At 52.3% G+C, this 20,606-nt stretch overlaps 2 protein-coding genes across 8 annotated transcripts in view; both read left to right on the forward strand.

The window, feature by feature from the left end:
* The first annotated feature begins 1,175 nt into the window (after nt 1–1,175).
* On the forward strand, nt 1,176–10,031 carry PELI3 (pellino E3 ubiquitin protein ligase family member 3). Of its 3 annotated transcripts, XM_068555106.1 has the most exons (8): nt 1,176–1,259; nt 2,398–2,550; nt 3,092–3,163; nt 5,269–5,398; nt 5,994–6,095; nt 6,893–7,087; nt 7,405–7,593; nt 8,959–10,031. In XM_068555106.1, exons 2-8 carry the CDS (start codon nt 2,399–2,401, stop codon nt 9,526–9,528), a joined length of 1,410 nt encoding a protein of 469 aa, XP_068411207.1. In that variant the 5' UTR covers nt 1,176–1,259; nt 2,398; the 3' UTR covers nt 9,529–10,031. The 3 variants fall into 3 exon arrangements, with proteins under 3 accessions (XP_068411207.1, XP_068411209.1, XP_068411208.1); XM_068555108.1 differs by lacking the exon at nt 7,405–7,593; XM_068555107.1 differs by lacking the exon at nt 3,092–3,163.
* Nucleotides 10,032–13,721: 3,690 nt separating this feature from the next.
* Nucleotides 13,722–20,606, forward strand: part of DPP3 (dipeptidyl peptidase 3) — a 33,743-nt gene continuing 26,858 nt past the window's right edge. For 2 of the 5 annotated variants that reach the window (XM_068555303.1, XM_068555308.1), the window contains exons 1-2: nt 13,728–13,770; nt 14,961–15,235. In XM_068555303.1, the coding sequence (XP_068411404.1) occupies nt 14,966–15,235 (270 nt within the window). In that variant the 5' untranslated portion in view covers nt 13,728–13,770; nt 14,961–14,965. Of the gene's footprint in view, nt 13,776–14,957; nt 15,236–20,606 lie in introns of all 5 variants that reach the window. The other 3 variants (XM_068555304.1, XM_068555305.1, XM_068555307.1) reach the window with 3 other exon arrangements.

The following is a 20,606-nucleotide window of genomic DNA, read 5'->3' on the forward strand; positions in this document are numbered from 1 at the left end:
ACCCTCTGGGCTTCCCCCAGCTCTTGGTTGTAGTCCCAAACAGACCAAGAGATAGTGAGCTCTAGGGATCTTATCTGATGCATCTCTGGGTCCCTCTGGCTCTGCACCTCTGAGTGCTGTCCAGCCTTCCCAAGTCATAACAAGAAGGTATAGAAGTTAGGAGTCCAGACTTTGGAGTCACATAGCTGAGATCCACTCTTGGGCCCTTTCTAGGAAAATAACCACGACCAAGTCAGGTTCCTAAATCTCTGTTTTCTCATCTGTAAAATGGGTGATTATAGTGCCTGGCTCCCAAGAATTAAAGGGCTTATTTTGTTCAAAGCACAGCACATAGCACCTGGCACAGACTGACAGACGAGATCTCTTGCAAGCCCAGGACCGGAGGGGACTGCAAACCCCAAAATGTTCCCATCCCCTTTGCGGCATCTCAGGTGGTGTGTGCAAGCTGGCGGGAGAGAGGGAGGTGTTCCTAGACACCTGGGGGGCCCAGAGTCAGCCGGAGGTTGCACAGCGAGAAAGCAGCCGAGCTTGTGGGGGGAAGGCAGGTCTGCGACTGGAGTCAAACGCGGCGGCTTTCCTCTGCCTTCCTGCTGACACACACCCCCTCCTCCGCCTCCTCTAGTATTTTCCTTCTATCTCCTTCCCGCCCCTGCCTCTCTCCTCTAATTCCGCGGCTTCCCCATCTGGGAGGCGAGTTCTCGGGCAGGAGGTGGAGAGTCCCTGGCCTAAGGTGGGGAAAGGGGCCTCCAGCCCAGTGGGAAGGTCCTAGACCGCGGTGGGGGAGGGGGCGCCAGGGTCTCAAGGAGAACCCGGGAGTCCCCAGAAATGAGGGCGGGGTCAGGGGAGCCCGAACTGGGGGAGGGGTCTCGTAGACTACCTGAGAGTCCCGGAGCTGGCGAAGTTGGGCGGGGGCGTTCCCAAAATAGAGTGGTGGGCGGGGCTTCCAAGGGCCCGAAGGCGGGGCCCTATAAGGGGCGTGGTCTCTTGAGAAAGGGCGGGGCTCCGCCGACTGGGGAAGAGCTTCGCCGCAAGGGGCGGGGTCTTGAGTGGGGGCGGGGGCTTCCACGGGGCGGGGCATAAGCACAGGGGGCGGAGCGTGGCTGTTGGCGCCCGTACCCCTCCCCCGGCTCCGGGTGTCTCCGTGACGAGGCAGCGCGGAGCCGCCGCGGGCCGGGCCCATCCCGCCGCAGCAGCCCCAGGGCCGAGCAGGAGCGAGGCGCCGAGGGAGCGGCGCCGAGCGGGGGCCGGAGCGCGGCCAGGTGAGGCCGCCGGGGCGGAGTGGGCGGGGGCTTCGCCGGGCGGGCCCCAGCGGACGCTGGGGGCGTGTTTGAGTGTCTGGGTGGCAGGGGTACTTGGTCTGAGGGCGGGCGCCTGTGGCTCTTTGCGCGATCGCGCCTGCTGTCGCGGGTCGAGGGTGGGCTCTGCGCCCGTCCGGGCACTGCCCGCGGGGCTCGGGTTGTGCTGGACTGTGTGTGTGAGCGCGCGTGTTTGTGTGGAGGGGCCGCCGGGTGTGTATCTGCGTATGCGCTGGTCTGTCATTGTGCCTGCCCCGGGCGCGGGGCGCCGGCCTGCCCCGGCGCAGTCCCTACTGCGCTGGGATGTTTTCCAAACAGGCTTCCTGCGGGGACTGGCTCTGCTGCAGCCCGAGCGGGAGGGGGGAGCGCCGCCCCCACAGGCCTCCAGAGACCCGGGCGGCCCGGGGACTGCAGACTGACACCTGAGGGAGGGAGGGGGGTGCGCCGGGGAGGGGTCCAGAGGCCTGCCCGCAGGGCGAGGACAAGATGGGGAGACTGGGGCAGGTGGATGGGGAGGTAGAGGTGGCCAGACAGGCGGAGACGGGGAGGAGCGTGGGTAGAGAGATGGCGAAAAGGACAGCGGCGGGGACAGAGAGTCACTGAGAAAACAGACAGACAGAGGCCTAGACCAGCAAAGGGACAGAAAGATTAAGATGGACAGGTAGATTCCAAAAACCTGACAGAAGTGTTACTCAGGGGTCCCGGCGCTGAGAGCCAAACCCAGGAACTGAGTGAAGGATGAGCAGTAAGGGCCCCCAACTCCTGGGGTGACTTTCTTCCAAGCACATCCCAGACTGAGGTCCTGGCCAAAAAGAAGCTTCTGGCCGCCCCAAGTTGGTCCATCCCTCTGCCCCTGCCAAATATTCTGACCCTCTGTGCAGCCCCACCCTCTTGGTTCCATCCCATCCATCTCCCTTCCCTGGTATCCCAGCAACCCTGTCAGTTTAGGGGAGGCAGAAGTGAAGTGGTTGCCATAGCAACAGAGTGGGTGAAAGGTCACTCTGTTGTTAGCCTAGGTGGCCTGCAGCAGGCTAGAGCTGGCATTGAGGGGGCTGGGGTGGGAGGCTGCAAAGCTCTTTTTCTCCTCTCCCACTCTGCCCAGAATGGTGTTGGAAGGAAACCCTGAAGTGGGCTCCCCCCGAACCTCAGACCTCCAGCACCTGGAGAACCAGGGCTCTTGTGTCCTCTCTTCTCCCGGTGAAGATGCACAGCCAGGGGAGGAGCCCATCAAGTATGGTGAACTCATCGTTCTGGGGTGAGCCTCCCTGGTCCAGGTGGGGTGGGGCACCAGGCACCCCACAGGACAGCCAGACCAAGGGCCCCGGCTCTCCCCACTTAGGGCCTTCTGCTGTTTGTCCCTCCTCACCTTCCCAGCTGAGAGACAAAGTTGACCAAGCCCACCTCAATTCATAATTGTTATTTTATCTTCCCATTTTTCATAAATTACTGAGACAACTCTAACTGCCCACCCACGTTTCTGAGCAGAAGAAAGTAACACCAGCTGCCTTTCATAAAGCACCTAGTGTGTGTAGTCTGAGGTGAAGAACTCTGGTTCTCCAGCAAAACTGCTTAGTTCAAATCCTGCCTCTGCAAGTTGCTTTACTTCCCTGTGCCTCTGTTTTCCCATTTCCCAATAGGAATGCTAATAATAATACCTCAGAGGGTTGTCGGAAGGAATGAATGAGGTGATTTCTGTAAAGCATGTAGGACAGTGCCTGGCACGCACCAAGTGTTCTGGGAGGCAGGCCTGTGCCGAGCCCTTTCATGGACGTTATTTCATTTCAATCTTCACAAAGATGCTGTGAGGAAGGAGGTGAGGAAACCGAGGCTCAGAGAGGGGAAGTGACTGGCCCAAGGGCACACAGCTGGTAAGTGGCAGGGCTGGGATTTGGACCCAGGGCTTTTTACTCTAGGTCTAGTGAACTTTTGCTAAGCTACAGCTGACCCTCACGCTACAGATGAGGAAACTGAGGCCAGGAGAGAGGAAGAGACATGAGTTGGTGGCTGAGTAGAGCTCATCCCTTCCTGGTCTTCACCTGACCAGGATCTCTGCACCACCCACCTAGCTCTTGCCCCAGGCACAGATTCCTCTCCTTCCTCCCTGGTCTGTACCTCCTTTTGGCCTCTCTCTCTACCCCGAAGAAAGTATCTGATAAGCTATGTTATCATTGTGATGATTATTTAGAAATAATAATGGCTACTGTTTGTTGACATGTATATGCCATGTACTTTTTTTTTCAGTAATAATAATAATAATAGCTAACATTACCAAGGGCTTGCTATATATATGCCAAACTCTGTGCCAAGCATTTTAAAATGCTTTATCTCCTTTAGTTCTCACAATGAACCTGTGAGGTAGGTCCTGATAAATTAGCCCCATTTTACAGAGGTCATATGATAAGCGGAAAAGCCAGGATTTAAGCCAGGCCCGTCTGAGGCCCCAGCCTGTGTCCTGAACTGTCCCACCCCCCATATGTGGGAAGAGCTTACAAGGGCAAAAGTGATGCCCCTCTCAGGGGTGCTTGCATTAGAAAAGCAGCTGCTTCAGAATTCCCTGGTGATCCAGTGGTTAGGACTCCACACTTTCCAAAAAAAAAAAAAAAAAAGCAGCTGCTCGATGTCCCAAAGGAAGAGCTGGCATTGCAGCTGAGGGTGAGGCCACTGATGAGGGAGAGCTCAGACCTAAGGGGACAGGCCCTCTTGACTGCCATTTGTTCTCTGCAGGGCAGTGAAGGCCCACACTGGCTGGACATCAGAGCCACCTGGCGAGCACATTGGAAAATACCCATTAACAGGCCCATCCCAAACCTACAGAATCAGAATCTCCATGTGTGGGGCCGGGGAAGATTCTGATTCAAGTGGTCCTCGGCTGTATTTGCCAGCTATTCATCCTTTTCACTCCTTGCCACCAAACCTTCCATGGCTCCCCACTGCTTATGGAATAAAGTCTGGAATCCTCAGCCTGGTGTTCAGGGCCCTCCCACCAAGTTCATTTTCCCCTGCTGCACTTTACCACCCAAGTCATCACTCTCTGATCTCACCAAACCCTTCCAGCCTCAGGACCTTTGCTCAGGGTGAGCCCTCCCTACAGAAAGTCTTCTGCAGAAGAGGCTGGAGTCAGACAGACCCGAGTTCAAATCTAGACTTTTCCCATTGACTAGCCTGGGACCTCAGGCAAGCCATTTTATCTCCCTGAGCCTCAGTTTTCCTCATTCGTAAAATGAGAAGAAAGATACTTGCCTGGCAGGACGCTGCACACGTTCCATTAGGTAATTAATAATGTGAAACACCAGGAACACGGGAGGCTCCGGTACATGGCAGCGATCAAGGTTATGACTCACTCCATCTTTGCCTTCCACAATCATTCCCTCTGGACAAGAGCTGGAAAGGAAGGTAGAAATTTGATGTGTGTGGCGATATGGAGGTAGTGGCATTGTGGGTCTGTTGTTTTCTTTCATTCTGGTTTCCGGTAGTACTTGTGATATAATTAATGACAGTTTGCTAAAGGTGAATCCTTTCTAGTTCTTCCAGGCCCAGTATGGGTGTCCCCTCTCTTAGAAACCCGATCCTGGGGCCAGAATTCCCTTCTCCTGTCTCTGGGCCTGGGGCATACTTGGCTTGTGCCTGGATTATGGCAGGTGGCACCCAGGTTCCTTGAAAAACTTAGGGCACAGAACTGACCGTGGTGTGTCGCTATACCATGCCAGCACCTGGCACCTGGCCAGGCATGGTTCAAGAGTCCAGAAGACACTGGTTAATTGGATGCAAGGCCTTTTGAGGATATTCTGACCCCCCACCCCACTCCCCGAAGGCCCCAGTTTGATACAGTAGGGTCTTCTAGTTGTGGGTGGTTCTAGGGCTTGTCTATTAAGGTAGGATCTGCCCAGAAGTTGGCAGTTCCTCCTAGTCTCTCAGGGGCTCACTTTCTCTCTCTCTCCCTGCAACCCTTTCTTCTTAACCCTCACATCCACAGCTACAATGGGTGTCTGGCAAGTGGGGACAAGGGCCGCCGCCGAAGCCGCCTGGCACTGAGCCGCCGGCCACACGCCAACGGAGTGAAGCCGGACGTCATGCACCACATCTCCACACCGCTTGTGTCCAAGGCAAGCAGCTTGTCCTAGCAGTCCTGGGTGCTGGTCTTCCCAGTCCTACCTGCCCACAGCCCCGCTGGAGCAGGGGAGCCCACTGTGTCTTCACTCACTGCCCCAGAGAAATGGTGCTGGTGGGAGATCCCTTGCCATGTGTTGCAGTCTGCAAAGTGTTTCCTTGACCACCAGACCCCATCCATTGGATGGAAGTGGTCAGCATCACTTTAGAGGCGGCCAAGGCTCAGAGAGGGGATGTGACAGTCACACAGCAATGACAAAGGAAAGGCCTTTGGCTGCAGAGGGTTTGGGTTAGAATTCGGGCTCTGCTGTTTCCAGCTGTTAGACCTTAGGCCAGTTTCTTCTCCTCTGGGAGCTGCAGTTCCCTCAACTGTAAAACAGGAATGATAACCATGCCTCCCTCGGGTGGCTTTAAGGATCAAATAAGGTAACGTGTGTAAAATGCCAGCTGCACAATACACCCTCTGCAGAGGGTGGAACTGCCCCTTCCCTAGGAGTGGCCACTGGGCCTTGGGCTCCAGCTTCTGGCTTAGAGGCTCACCCTTCTCCTGGCCACAAGCCTGGGAAAGTGACTTCTCCTTTCTGTCACCAGGCACTGAGCAACCGTGGCCAGCACAGCATCTCGTACACACTGTCCCGGAGCCACTCGGTCATAGTCGAGTACACACATGACAGTGACACAGACATGTTCCAGGTATGCTCGGGCGCCTCCACAAGCCTTGGCCACTGGACCACCAGGCCTGGACGCTCAGCTCTGCAGGTGTTCCAGGGGGTGGCTCGTGGCCACGGGGCAGGTACTTTGTGTCCTCAGCGCAGTGGACCACTCTTCAGAGGAGGAAGCAGGACACCCCAGTGAGGGCTGTTGACTTCCAAGTCACACAGGAAGTCAGTGGCTGGATCAAGATTCAAACCCAAGCCTGGAGTCCCACCTGCGGGAGGCATACAGTTTAGGAGTTCAGAGTGTGTTGTGAGAGTCGTACTGCCTGGCTTCTGCTCCCAGCTCTGTCAGTTAGTAGCTGGATGACTTTGGGCAAGAGTCGCTTAACCTCTCTGGGCCTCGGTTTCCTCATCTGTAAAGTGGGGCCCATTATAGTCCCACCGCAGGGCATCGTTGGGAAGATTAACTGAGATATTGCGCACGAAATGCTTAACATGATATATAGTAAATATTTATCAAAAATTCACCATTTTCTACTAACATTTGAACATTCCCAGGCTATGGGTGTCAGTTACCCTTTCACTGTTCTATCCGCAAATCAGCTAGTTTTTAATTGAGCGGGGTGCTTCCAGGAACTGGGGGGGAGACAGAGAAGGAGAAACACAGACACCAGTGATTGGATGTGGAGACCCCCAGGGAGCTGGGATGGTGCTGTCCCCTCCTTGTTTGGTGACCCTGCACACAGAGCAGCTGCTGGGAACCCTGGGATGGGAAGCCCACAGGACTGACCTGTGCACACGGCATTCCTGTGCCTGCCCTCCCCTCCTTCACAGATTGGCCGCTCCACGGAGAACATGATCGACTTTGTGGTAACAGACACGTCCCCTGGAGGAGGGGCTGCCGAGGGCCCCTCTGCCCAGAGCACCATCTCCCGCTATGCCTGCCGCATCCTTTGTGACCGCCGGCCGCCCTATACCTCCCGCATCTATGCCGCTGGCTTCGATGCCTCCAGCAACATCTTCCTTGGAGTGAGTGAGCCCCCCGGGCAGGGACCAGCACTACATCTGACAGTGAGCTGAGGGGTAGGCTGGGGAGGGGCAGCATCCTGGGGTGATGGACCAGCCTGCAGTAATCATAGCCATGACCTATGCAGGGATTAGCAACCCCACTTAACAAATGAGCAAAGCGAGGCTCAGAGAGGTCAGGTGACGCCCAAGGTCATGCAGCGCCAATTCTAGTCCTCTCCGGGCCACCTCTGAGCTCGAGGGTAGAGGGACAGCACTCCTGGCTCGCAGCCTGCTGGGGGCCACTCGGGGATGTGATCTGATCCCACATGTGGTCCCAGGAGCGGGCAGCCAAATGGCGGACCCCTGACGGCCTGATGGACGGCTTAACCACCAACGGGGTCCTGGTGATGCACCCAGCAGGCGGCTTCTCTGAGGACTCGGCCCCGGGTGTCTGGCGGGAGATCTCGGTCTGTGGGAATGTATATACTCTGAGGGACAGCCGCTCGGCACAGCAGCGGGGGAAGCTGGTAGGTGGCCTGTCCACCCTCCTCCCCACCCCCTCATCCTTCCTGGGTCCTCCCAATCTCCCCTTCCCCCTTCTCAAGCCAGGACAGATGATCTCCAGTCCTGCGGCACAAGGGATCCCCAACAGGGTCCATCTGGGGGCACGTGCCACTTGCACCACAGAGGGGACCAGACCAGCATCTCCAAGTGTAGCCCACATACTGCCGGAGGTCCCTGGGGTGATGTGAAGTGGCACCCACACCAACACACCGTGCAGTACCAAGTGGCTTTGAGGATGCCAGCAGCTGAAAAATTCACACCCTCCTATGAGGGTGACACTTGGCCTGTGTGTGAGCAGTTTACTGTAGCCTGAAGTGTTGGCAGTTTGTAACATGTCTGTCACGTTCACACGGGTTTAGCTTTATTCTCTCCCAGCAAGAAGGGGCCTTGGAGTAGTTCTGACACAGGTGACAGTGAACGCTCCATGTGGTACAGATCAGAGAACTAATGTTAGGAGCTGGGAGAGTCCTAGAGAGACATAGGGGCTTGCCCAATGTCATGTGGCAAAGATCCTCAAATGGGCCACGCAGAGCTTTTCCCAGGTATGAGCACCTCGGGCAAGGAGATTCCAAACCTCGAGGGAAAGCATGGCTTATCTTTCCAGAGCATCAATTCTATTGGGAGATCTGGGGAAACATTATTTTTTAAAATTATGCTTTTGAACGTTTCACTAGGACACACTTATTGAGCACCTACTATGTTCTGGGCAGCGTTCCAAGTGTTTACATTGATTCATGAGAACCACTTGCTATACAGGGAAGTAAAATCCATCTTGAGGGTAAGGAAATTAAGACACAGAGAGGATAAGTTACTTGACCAGGGACACAGAGTTAGTAAATGCTGAGGCCAGCATTCACACCCAGACGATCTAGTGCTAGAGTCCTTGCTTTTAACCTCAGCCCTTAGGACCCCTGCTTTGGGCTAAGTCCCCAGTGTTTTGGACAGAGGAGTTTCTGGCCTCTGCCATTAGGGGAGAGCCTGGGAAAATGTTTTAGAAAACTCCCATTTTGGTCCAGGCCTTCTGATTTGACAGATGAGGTGACCAAGCCCCACGTTCCACTGAGTGTAAGGAATGGTGCCTGCCTGGGACCACTTGTCTCCCCTCCCACGCGGCTTCTCAGTCTTTTCTGCTCCTCTGCCCCAGCCCTCCCCCCTCCTCAGCCCCAGTCCAACCCCCTCCTCTGACCCAGCCAGCCCCACGGGTCCAGAGTGCTCTCTCTAGGGAGGTTCAGTGGGATGGATGGGTGGCTTGACTGGGGTCATGGCGGCCCAGGGGCAGGGGGTTCAGGAGCCTCTTGGGCAATAAGGCTCTTCTGCTGCCCTTGCAGGTGGTAAACGAGTCCAACGTGCTGCAGGACGGCTCCCTCATTGACCTCTGTGGAGCCACGCTGCTGTGGCGCACGCCGGCGGGGCTGCTGCGGGCGCCCACGCTGAAGCAGCTGGAGGCCCAGAGGCAGGAGGCGAATGCGGCGCGGCCCCAGTGTCCCGTGGGCCTCAGCACCCTCGCCTTCCCCAGCCCGGCCCGTGGCCGCACGGCACCCGACAAGCAGCAGCCCTGGGTCTACGTCCGCTGTGGCCATGTCCACGGCTACCACGGCTGGGGCTGCCGGCGTGAGCGGGGCCCCCAGCAGCGCGAGTGTCCTCTCTGCCGCCTCGTGGGGCCCTACGTGCCCCTTTGGCTCGGCCAGGAGGCCGGCCTCTGCCTGGACCCCGGGCCGCCCAGCCACGCCTTCGCACCCTGTGGCCACGTCTGCTCTGAGAAGACTGCCCGCTACTGGGCTCAGACGCCACTGCCCCATGGCACCCACGCTTTCCACGCTGCTTGTCCCTTTTGCGGGGCCTGGCTCACCGGCGAGCATGGCTGTGTCCGCCTCATTTTCCAGGGGCCGCTGGACTAGGCTCCCTGGGGGCCCCCTGCTGCCGCGCCCGCCTGCCCACCCAGGTCCCCCACCTCCTGCAGCCCAGAGGGAGCTCTGCATGTGGGACTCTACCTGCTGGCACATCGCCACACCAGATGGACGCGTTGGATGGGTGGTGCCCTTTCCCTCTTAACTCTGGCTCCAAAGGGGGGTCTCTGGGACCCCCACCTTGGTCAGAATGATGGGGCCTCAGCACCAGCTCTGTCCCAGGCTGATGGAGGGAGGCTCACCCCTACGCCCTGGCCCTTCCTGGGGCATCCCACATCATGCCGCCTACACTGTGCCCCTGGGGGAATGAAGGGGCCATGGGCCCCTGACCCCCAGCTTAGGCTGGCTGTGCCCTGAGCCTGCCAACCCAGTTCCAGATAATCACCCTGCTGCTGCCCTGGGTTCCTCTATAAACCTTGCTGCTCAGCTGCCCTCACAAATCCCTTGTGTCCTGCATGCGTGCAACGCCTCCAGCCCCTAAGGGTGTGCCAGGGGGGCGGCAGGCTGGGACCGACATCTGCGGATACCCACTGTGGGCTGGACTCCTTTGCCAAGTGGGATCTGGGGACACAGAGACAGTCAGACCTGGTTCCCTGCCTGGCAGAGTTCACAGTCTAGTGGATGACAGACCAATTACTGAAGGACAGCATGGCTTCCTGTGCGCTAGGATCAGAGAATCATCAGGGGCTGTGAAGCTGGTCTCACCGGAGGGTAGAAAAGTGAGGAGTGAGAGAGGCTTCACTGAGGAGGTGTGTCAGGGCTCTGCCTCGTTGGACTGCTGGGAATCCCCGCAGGAAGGATCCACAGGAAGTCGGGGGGTGGGGGTACTTAAGGCAGAAGGGAGGCCGAGCACAGGCTCAGGTGCAAGTATGCAGGGAACTGAGTGAGAGGTTCAGAGTGGCTGGAGCACGGGCTTCAGGGGGCAGAAAGGTGGCTGGAACGAGATGTTGGCGCCATGCTGACAGGGAAGGTGCTGGGTGAAAGCTCCGATCCTCATTTCTGGACAGTCAGGAGTTGAGCGGGGGCGGGCGGGGAGAGGACTTGTGGTTCCAGAGTGTTGGCTGTGACACAGGGGCTACCATCACCGAATGCCCACTGTGTGCCCCGCACTGTGCTAATGGTAATAATAACTATGTTCATTGAGCACTCACCAGGCACCAGGCTCTGCTTCTCAGAGGTTTTGTTATTTAATCCTCCCAGTAACCCAGGGAGGGAGGTGTTACCATTTCTGTTTACAGGGAGATTAAAACACATGCTCCAAGTCACACAGCTGGGAAGTGGCCAAGTCAGATTCGAATCCACAGCTGCCTGCCTGGCCTCAGAGCCTGCCCTCTCCTCCATCACACTGGGCTGCTTTCCTTGGACAGGGATGGGAGGGGTCTGGAGGGCAACCCAGGCAAGGGGAACAGCATGGGCAAAGGTGTGGCAGGGAAAATGCTTGACGACCAATGAGGTGGGTGTGGAGGAGGCAGAAAAGAGGAACGAGGGGTGGGAATGTTGGGCCAGGAAAGTGCTCTGGCTTGGGCTGGGGTCTGGTGGGCTTTGGTTGCCATAGAGGCCAAGTCTGAACTGGATCCCTATTCATCTTGGCTAAGTGTCACCTCTTCCTGAGAGCCAAGGCAAGCTCGGGGTGCTGCTGGGATTGCCCCAGAGCTCTTCTGGGGCAAACAAGCTGGAAAGACAGGTAGATGGAGGTTCTGGAAATAGAAAAATCTGAAGAAGAGGCTCTGAGTACCAGCCTGACCTGGGCATCATCCCCAGTGGAAGACAGAGCCTTAGGGAGTACAGATTCCAAGGGGAGGGGCCTGCCCTAATCCACACAGCCACCGGCTGGAGCCACAGAGACCAGACCTGGGACTGTTGAGAGGAGAGAGGGCACTTGCTGGTGGTGAGAGGAGGATGGGATCAGACTCTTGCTTCCAGAGCATCACACTGTCACAGAGGGGGAGCCCAGATGGGGATGCTGGGGTGGGCTTGGGAGCATTGCAACTCCTACGCGCGCGCGCACGCACACACACACACACACACACACACACAAACACAGCCAGAGCAGTAAGAATCCAACTCTTTCCAGTTCTCTCTTCTCTTTTGAGAACCAAACGGGGGAACACTCCCATGCCATTTCTGTCAGGGAATCTCAGACCCTCTAGGAGGAAAGGCAAGCAAAAGGCACAGGTGCCACACGAGGGAGAACTCAGAGGTGTTGGTGGAGGGGGTCAGACAGCCCTGGTCTTGGTTCAGCTCTACCCCTTTCCAACTCTTGGAGCCTCAGTCTCCTTAGCTGTTAAATGGAATAACAGTCCCTGTGTTGCCAGGTGGTTGTGAATGTGTGGAGGACACCTGTAACATAGTATGTACTTAAAATTACTTCCTCACCTACTCCTTCTTCATTCCTGTGGGCAAGAGCCAAGGCTGGGGATGGTCATGACTCCAGGGAGTGGACTGCTGCATGTGATACTGTGTGTGTGTGTGTGTGCGTGTGTGTGTGTGTGTTGGGACAGGTGGAGGGGACACTGTGGTGGAAGGCTAGACCCCAGTTCAGGGACACCTGAGGACTTCCTGGGTGGCCTTAGGGAAGTCAAGTCAATGAATCCATCAGCCTCCATTTCCCCATATGTGCAATAGGTAAAATGATATCCTATCTCAGGGTTTTTGCAAGAATTAAATGGGATCCTCCATGTCAAGCTGCTAGCACAGACCTTCAGGAAGTGCTCATATTAGCTGTGAAGATAAAAATGCAGCTTGGTTGGGGGTTTCCCAGGAGTACTGGGATCTCTCCTTGGCCTGAGCTGCCCGCCGGTGTCCATGCACGGCACTTCCTTCTTTATCTGTGTACATTTCAACCTCTCCCAAGTCAAGGAAGACTTTACACGCATGTTAAAGACAATGAAAATCAAGGCACAGGGAAGAAGAGTGATTTTCTAAGGACATAGACCAATTTATTGAGTTCCTCCCTATAATGATAATCACCATCAGAGTCAACAGTTCACACCGCTGTGCCAAGCAGGGCCTTGGGCACTTTTTGTGAATGAGAAACTGGTGCCAGTGGTGGGCAGCTGCTGCTCTGGGCCTAGACACAGGTGTGGCCAAGGCTGGCAAGGAGGGTATCCCCTCTCCTCCACCCCTCTCTGCACAACACTAGGGGGCAGCACTACCCTGTCAACACTTCACTGAAGCCTACAACATCCCTCCGAGTAAAGACGATTTTTAGCCTGGTTCTCTGGCTGAGGAAGCCAAGACTCAGAGAGGTAAAGTGTCCCACTCAAGGACACACAGCCAGTAGGCAGGGGAGGCCTGACTGGACCGTAGATGGCCTGGCTCTGCCCCACCTCTGACTTGGGACCCTCACCATGTTCCCCACTTCACCCAGGCTGGGCGCTTGGCCCTTCCACATGCCATTCCCTGCCCAGGCCATCCTCCTGTGAGTCTCTCCAGACATCCAAGGCTCGGCTCTGCCCTGGACAGCCTTTTGGGGTCGCAGGCGGCTTTCTCATCCGTCAGGCACCCAGCAAGCGCCGGGGAACTGCCAGGCCCCTCGCCCCTTTGTGCTGAGGAAACTGAGGCTTGACGATACTCAGCTACAGCCCCCATCAGGCCCACGGTGAGTCGGTAGCGGTGCAGGGAAGCACTTGGGGGCGTTTCTCCGCGCCCCCCACACGGTAGAACCATGTCAGCCCTGGCAGGAGCCCGCTCACCTGTAGCCTCGATTCCCTGCACGAAGGGTTTTGCAGTCTCGGAAGAGTCTCCGCCCCCTGGCCCTCGACTCCACCGAGGAAGGACCACATCACTCCCACGGTGCAGGTTCCCGCATACAAAACTGAGGTCGGGGGACTGGGAAAAACCCCAAAGGAGAGCGGAGGTCAGGACTGTGTGGGGGGAGTCCCTGGTGCTCTGGCCGTGACAGCCACGCCTTCCCGCCTGGGCTCGGGGTCCCGTAAGCCGGGACTAGGCCGCCACCGGCCAGGCCACTGAGGTTCCTGACCCCCGCGCGGGCGCCACCTGCCGACAAAAGGCCAAGACCGCAGGGGCAGTTGCGCTACGACCCCGTGGTGCCTGGGGCCGGGAGCCGGCATGCCGGCGAAGCTCGCCTCGGCGCGCCTATTGGCTGGAGGCGATGCCCGTCCGGGCCCCGAGGCCCGGCAATTGGCTGGTGGGGGCGGAGTTCGCGGAGCCCCAATGAATGGGGGGAGCCGGAAGCAGGAAGTGAGTTTGCGATCGGAGCAGCTGCTGCAGGTGAGGTGAGGCGCGGCGCCCGGGTTTCGGGGTCACAATGTGTCACCCTCGGGGGACAGGGCGAGTCTGGGCCGAGCGCAAGATCATTCTCTTTCTGCCCCCCATCCCGTACCCCTGCCAAATTCATCGCGGCCCTGAGGCCAAGGAATGCTCCAGGCAGCAAAGGGTTAACACTCCTTTCAGAACCCAGGGGATTGTGCTGTTGGGGAGCAGCATCGGGAGGGGCGGGGGAGGTTGGAAACTCATTCCTAGTAAGAGAGGGCTTTGTGGAGTATGCTCTGGGTTGGGAGACACCCGGATCCCAACCGGGCAGTGAGACCTTCGGTAAGTTGCTTGGCCTCAATCTCCCGAACTGTAAAATGAGTTTTCTCCCAACTCTGAACTTCTGTAGCTAGGGTAGCTCCCCTGGCCCAGTACAGGGAGAGGACAGGAGGACGGAGGACCGAAGAAAAGGCAGAGAGCTGAGGGTGGGACAGATCCTGGGATCAGTGCAAGAGGAAGAGTTCAGGGAAAATCATTTACTGCTGTAGGTACATTCCATTCGATTGGAGTGACCTTGTGACCTCGTGACCTCGTCTAATTTGCATACCCACCCGGTGAGGTTGGGGTTACTATCAATCTCATCTTACAGAGGCCGTAATGGAGGGGCAGAAAAGTAAAACAATTGACTTGATATTAGGAGTCTGGGGCTGAGCCAGGATTGGAACCTGGGTCTTCCAACTGGGACTTTGTCCTTATGAACACAGTGGTGGGCAGAATTGAAGAACCTGCGGGATAATTCTGAAGGAGGAGGCTAGGAGGTCAGAGAAGGAGGAGGGGAGGAGTGAGGCCTGGGGCTGGGAGTCCAGAGATGCAGATCTCTGCTTCTGACCTCTCCCTTGTGTTATTAGGCAAAGCTCTAGCCTCTCTGGACCTGTTTCCCCAACTGTAATACTAGGTAGTTGGATTCAATCTTTAAGTTTGAGAGGCCACGGGCCAAACATTGCCTACCAGAATGTTTTGTAATCTCCTTGGGTGAGTCACCTAACCGTCTCTGAGCCTCAGTTAGCATATCTGGTGCATGGGTACAATGGTATTCCCTTCCTCATGGACTTTGGAGAGGATTAAATCAGACTGTGAGAGTACAGAGTCAGGTGTGCAGTTGGCGTGCGATAAATGATGGCTGTGATCATGGTGATGGTTCTCAGCAGGGCCCATGGCGGACACCCAGTACATCCTCCCCAATGACATCGGCGTGTCTAGCCTGGACTGCCGCGAGGCCTTCCGCCTGCTGTTACCCACAGAGCGCCTCTATGCCCACCACCTGTCACGGGCTGCCTGGTATGGAGGCCTGGCCGTGCTGCTGCAGACCTCCCCTGAGGCCCCCTACATCTATGCCTTGCTCAGCCGCCTCTTCCGTGCGCAGGACCCCGACCAGCTGCGCCAGCATGCCCTGGCTGAGGGCCTTACCGAGGAGGAATATCAGGTCAGTTCTCTCAGGCCAACCTGCATTTCCTGAGTGGCTTCTGGGTGTGAGGGGCCAGGAAGCAGGGGTACAAAGGACTTTCTGTCTCTTTGCATTAGATGAAAGGTTTCAAACACAGGGACATCCCCTCCTGGAGCTTCAGTCTTCTCATCTGCAAGATATGCATGAGGGTAGTCTGTACCTCTTAGGGTTGTAGTGACCTGACGCCAGATAAGTGGTGGCTGCTGTGATTATAACAAGGGCTGTGGAGTAAAGGAAACAGCCGTGGAGATTCGGAGGCGGTAGAGGAATGAGTCCAGTGTAGGAATCAGGAGGTCTGCGTTCTGGACCATATCTTCCTCTACCGTGTTGCGTGTCCCTGGGCAGAATGTTCTACCTGTCCCCTTGTTTTTGTCTGTCTGTGGGTCTGTTGGCCAAGGAATACATTAATGCATTCTTAATGCATTACAGCAATGCAGAAAGACACAAAACAAAACAAAAAGATCATTTGTTCTCAGTGCCCTCCCCAGAGGTAACCACTGAAGATGGTGGGATATATAACCTTTTCAGTTCTCTGTCTGTATTGCCTACCTGTACATGTACATATGCACATGTATTAGTTCCTTATTTTCTCTTTTACATATGAGATCACATTCTATGTATTCTTATGAGTTCTGCTTTTTTCACTGAACACCATGTCTTGGGGAACTTACATGGGGTACATATAAATCCACCTCATTCTTTTTTATTGGCTGTGAAGCATTCCACAGCAATGTACACTATAATCAATTTAATCTTTTCTTTATTGATGGACATTTAGGTTTTTCTCTACTCTTCTTACAAACAATACCACGATGAGCATACTTATGCACATGTGTGAGTAGGATCTATTTGTAGAAGTAGAATTGCTGGGTCAAAGACTCTGTACATTGGCAATTGATTGGTGCTGTTAAATCATCATCTGAAAAAGCTTCACCAAGAATGTATGAGGATATGGTCTGTCTTTCTATATGTAAAATAAAGGGATTGGATTGCTTATCTCTGCGCTGAGGCCCAGGCTGTTTCTTCTACGTTTTTTTGAACTTTGAGTAATCACATCCCGCCTCTAGGCCTTGATTTACTCATTAAAAGAGCTAATAGCTGGGGAAGTGCTTATTAATGGAAAAGTGCTACCCAAGTATTCATTATTTTCAGTGGGATTCTTTTGTTTGTAAGTAACAGAAACCCACCTCAAATTGGCTTAAATGAAGAAAAACAAAAAGAACCTTGACTCCCAGTCTGGTCTGGCATGTAAGGAACTTAGATGTTGCCCATCTGTTCTAACAACAAGTAAAAAGCTGAAGAAATTGAAAAATCAGCAACTCTTCTTAGATCCTTAAGAGAAGTGAGGTCACAGGGCAAACTGCTGCCCCCAAAATTGGAGAGACAGACAGGCAGGTACAGAGAATCACAACTTACCAGAGCAAAAATTCATGAGCAGAAACCTCCACAGAACCAGTGCTGGGGTAGGAAAACCTGAACTGTAACTGATGAATTGCTGGAGGCTCAGTGTGGACAATTCTAAGAGTTAAAAACTCCAAGGGGACCCAGTCATAAGGGGGGCCCACAGTTTGGGGGATTTTACCTCCAGGAGCTTGACCTGGTTCTCATAATGAATTTCCGAGAAAAAGTCCCTCATGCTCCTCACAGGAGGAGAGGAAAAGGAACCATTTTTGAAATATGCTAGAACATTCAGTTCTTCCTAACATGGTCTGCCCTCAGGAGAAACTGTTTAACCAGAACCAAACCTGCTAGGGTTTTATCAGAGCCTAACTGATCTGGAAGAAGGGAAATACCCAACTCCATAGCTCTGACCATCTGTCCCACCTAAGAGGAGTGGTGGGAACATGGGACTGAGAAGCACATGTGAAGTTCATAGTCCAGCAGCAAAGGCTCACTAAAGGACTGAGACCTAATCATGGGACTCTAGAATGCTTCCCCTGCCCCCACACCTTACCATCACCTTAATAAAGGCCTATTTATGACAGTTCCTTTTACCTAGCACATCATGTCTGGCTATCAAGAAAAAAATTCCAAAACATTCTTAAAGGCAAAAAACACAGCTTGAAGAGACAGAGCAAGTATCAGAACCAGACTCAGATATGGCAGGGATGTTGGACTTATCAGACCAGGAATTAAAACAACTATGACTAATATTCTAAGGGTGCTAATGGATAAAGTAAACAGCATGCAAGAACAGATGGGCAGTTTGGGATTAACATATATACACTACTATATATAAAATAGGTAAACAACAAGGACCTATTGTATAGCACAGGGAACTATACTCAGTATCTTGTAATAACCTATAATAGAAAAGAATCTGAACAAGAATACATATATAGATATATACATATAGATATATACATATATATATCTGAATCACTTTGCTGTATACTTGAAACTAACACAATATTGTAAATTAACTATATTTCAATTAAAAAAAAAAGAACAGGGCTTCCCTGGTGGCGCAGTGGTTGAGAATCTGCCTGCCAATGCAGGGGACACAGGTTCGAGCCCTGGTCTGGGAAGATCCCACATGCCGCGGAGCAACTGGGCCTGTGAGCCACAATTACTGAGCCTGCGTGTCTGGAGCCTGTGCTCCGCAACAAGAGAGGCCACGATAGTGAGAGGCCCGCGCACTGCGATGAAGAGTGGCCCCCGCTTGCCACAACTAGAGAAAGCCCTCGCACAGAAACGAAGACCCAACACAGCCATAAATAAAATAAAAAAAAAAAGAACAGATGGGCAATGTAGGCAGGGAGATGGAAATTCCAACAAAGATCCAAAAAGTGCTAGAGATCAAAAAAACACTAATAGAAGTGAAGGACACATTTGATGGGCTTATTAGTAGACTTGACATAGCAGAGGATAGAATCTCTGAGCTTGAGGGTATCTCAATAGAAACTCCGAAACTGAAAAGCAAAGAGAAAAAAGACTGAAGAAAACAGAATAGGATATCTAAGAACTGGGACAACTATAAGCAGTGTAACATATATATAGTGATAAAGCCAGAAGAAGAAAGAAAGAAACAGAAGAAATATCTGAAATAATAATGACTGAGAATTTCCCCAAATTGATGTCAGATACCAAACCACAGATCCAGGAAATTCAGAGAACACCAAGTAGGATAGTAAGTGCAAAACAAAAAAGAAAAACAAACAAAACCTACATGTAGGCATATCATGTTTAAACTACAGAAAATCAAAGAGAAAGAAAAAGTCCTGAAAGAACCCAGAAGGAAAAATTATCCACAGAGGCACAAAAATAAGAATTACATCTGACCTTTCAGGAATCACGCAAGCAAGAAGAGTGGACTGAAATATTTACAGTGTTGAGATAAAAAGCCACCAACCTAGAATTCTGTACCCTGTGAAATTACCCTTCAAAAGTGAAGTGGAAATAAAGACTTTCTCAAACAAACAAAAATTGAGGGAATGTGTTGCCAATAGACCTGCTTTGCAGGAAATGTTAAAAGAAGTTCTTTAGAGAGAAGGAAAATGATATAGGTCAGAAACTCAGATGTACAGTAAAAAAAGGAGAAGCATTGGAGAAGGAATAAGTGAAGGTAAAATAAAAACTTTTATTTTTCTTATTCTTAATTGATCTCAGAGATAACAGTTTGTCCAAAATAATAATAGCAGCAACATATCCAACTATGTGTGCTTATGTGTACATGTATGTATATGCTTATGTATGCTTATGTAGAAGTGAAATGAATGACAGAAGTGATATGAGGGAGGGGAGGCAAGAATTAGGATTATTTTGTTATTATAAGGTACTCAAACTGCCCATGAAGTGGACTTGAATTAGTTGTAAATGTATATTGCAAACTCAACCACTGAAAAAAATAGAAAAAGAAGTACAACTGATATGCTAAGAAAGGAGAGAAAATGGAATCATATAAAACGCTCAGTTAAAACCACAGAAGGCAGAAAAAGAATGGAAGACAGGTGCCAGCATGGTCGGGTTCTGGTGAAAGCCCTCTTCTGGGTTGCAGACTGCTGACTTCTCACTGTGTTTTCACATGATGGATCATTTGAGCTGGCTCTCTGGGATCTCTTTTGTAGGGGCACTAATCTCAATGAGGAGGGCTATGCCCTCATGATCTAATCTCCTCCCAAAGGCCCCGTCTCCTAATACCGTGGCCTTGGAGGTTAGGTTTCAACATACTGATTTTGGAGGGACACAAACATTCAGATCATAGCAATCGATAAACCTCTAGCCAGGCTAACTAAGAAAAAAAAGTGAGAGGTCGCAAACTGCTAATATCAGAAATGAAAGAAGGGACATCACTACAGATCCATGGGCATTCAAATGATAATCAAGGAATACTATGAAAAATTTTATGCCCACAAATTTGATAACCTATATGAAATGGACCAATTCCTTGAAAGACATAATCTGCCAAAACTCACACAAGAAGAAATAGATAATCTACATAGGCCTATATCTATTAAAGAAATGGAATCAATAATTAATAAACAACCTTCCAAAACAGAAAACATCAAGCCAAAATAGGTTCACTACTAAACATTTAAGTTAGTAGTACTAACTTAATTGGTACTAAACATACCAATTCTCTACAATCTCTTTCAGAAGAGAAAAGCAGAGGGAATAATTTCTAACTCATTCTGTGAGGCCAGTATTACCCTAAAACCAAAATCAGACAAAAATTACAATGAAAGAAAAGAAAACTACAGACCAATATGTCTCATGAGCATAGATGCAAAAATCCTCAATAAAATGTTACTAAATTGAATCCAACAACATATAAAAAGAATTATGTACCACGACCAAGTAGGATTTATCCTGCCAATCTGGTTCAACATTCAGAAATTAATAAATGTAAATCATCACATCAACAGGCTAGAGAAGAAAAATCACACGATCATATCAATAGATGCAGAAGAAGCATTTGGCAAAATCCAACACCCATTCATGATAAAAACTATCAGAAAACCAGAAATCTTACAGCTAACATCATATTTAGTGGTGAAAAACTTTCCCACTAACATCAGGAATAAGACAAGGATGTCCCCTCTCACCACTACTTTTCAACATTGTACTGGAAGTCCTAGCTAATGCAACAAGACAAGAAAAAGAAATAACAGGTATACAGATTGTGAAGGAAGACATAATACTGTCTTTGTTCACAGATGACATGATTGTCTATGTAGAAAATCTGAAAGAATCAACCAAAAACTCTTAGAACTCATTAGTAATTATAGCAAGTTTGCAGGATGCAAAGTTAATACGCAAAAGCCAGTTGCTTTCCTATATTCCAGCAATGAACAAGTAGAATTTGAAATTTAAAACAGAATTCCATTTACAATAGCACTCAAAAAAGTTG

This window comes from Eschrichtius robustus, chromosome 11, assembly GCF_028021215.1.
Source record: "Eschrichtius robustus isolate mEscRob2 chromosome 11, mEscRob2.pri, whole genome shotgun sequence".
NCBI classification, from domain to species: Eukaryota; Metazoa; Chordata; class Mammalia; order Artiodactyla; family Eschrichtiidae; genus Eschrichtius; species Eschrichtius robustus.

Excerpts from the sequence above, each read along its gene's own strand:
- PELI3 (XM_068555106.1), top strand. The coding sequence starts at position 2,399 with ATGGTGTTGGAAGGAAACCCTGAAGTGGGCTCCCCCCGAACCTCAGAC. Across the intron at positions 5,399-5,993 it reads CCACACCGCTTGTGTCCAAG|GCACTGAGCAACCGTGGCCA; the intron begins GCAAGCAGCTTG and ends TTCTGTCACCAG. Across the intron at positions 6,096-6,892 it reads GTGACACAGACATGTTCCAG|ATTGGCCGCTCCACGGAGAA; the intron begins GTATGCTCGGGC and ends CCTCCTTCACAG.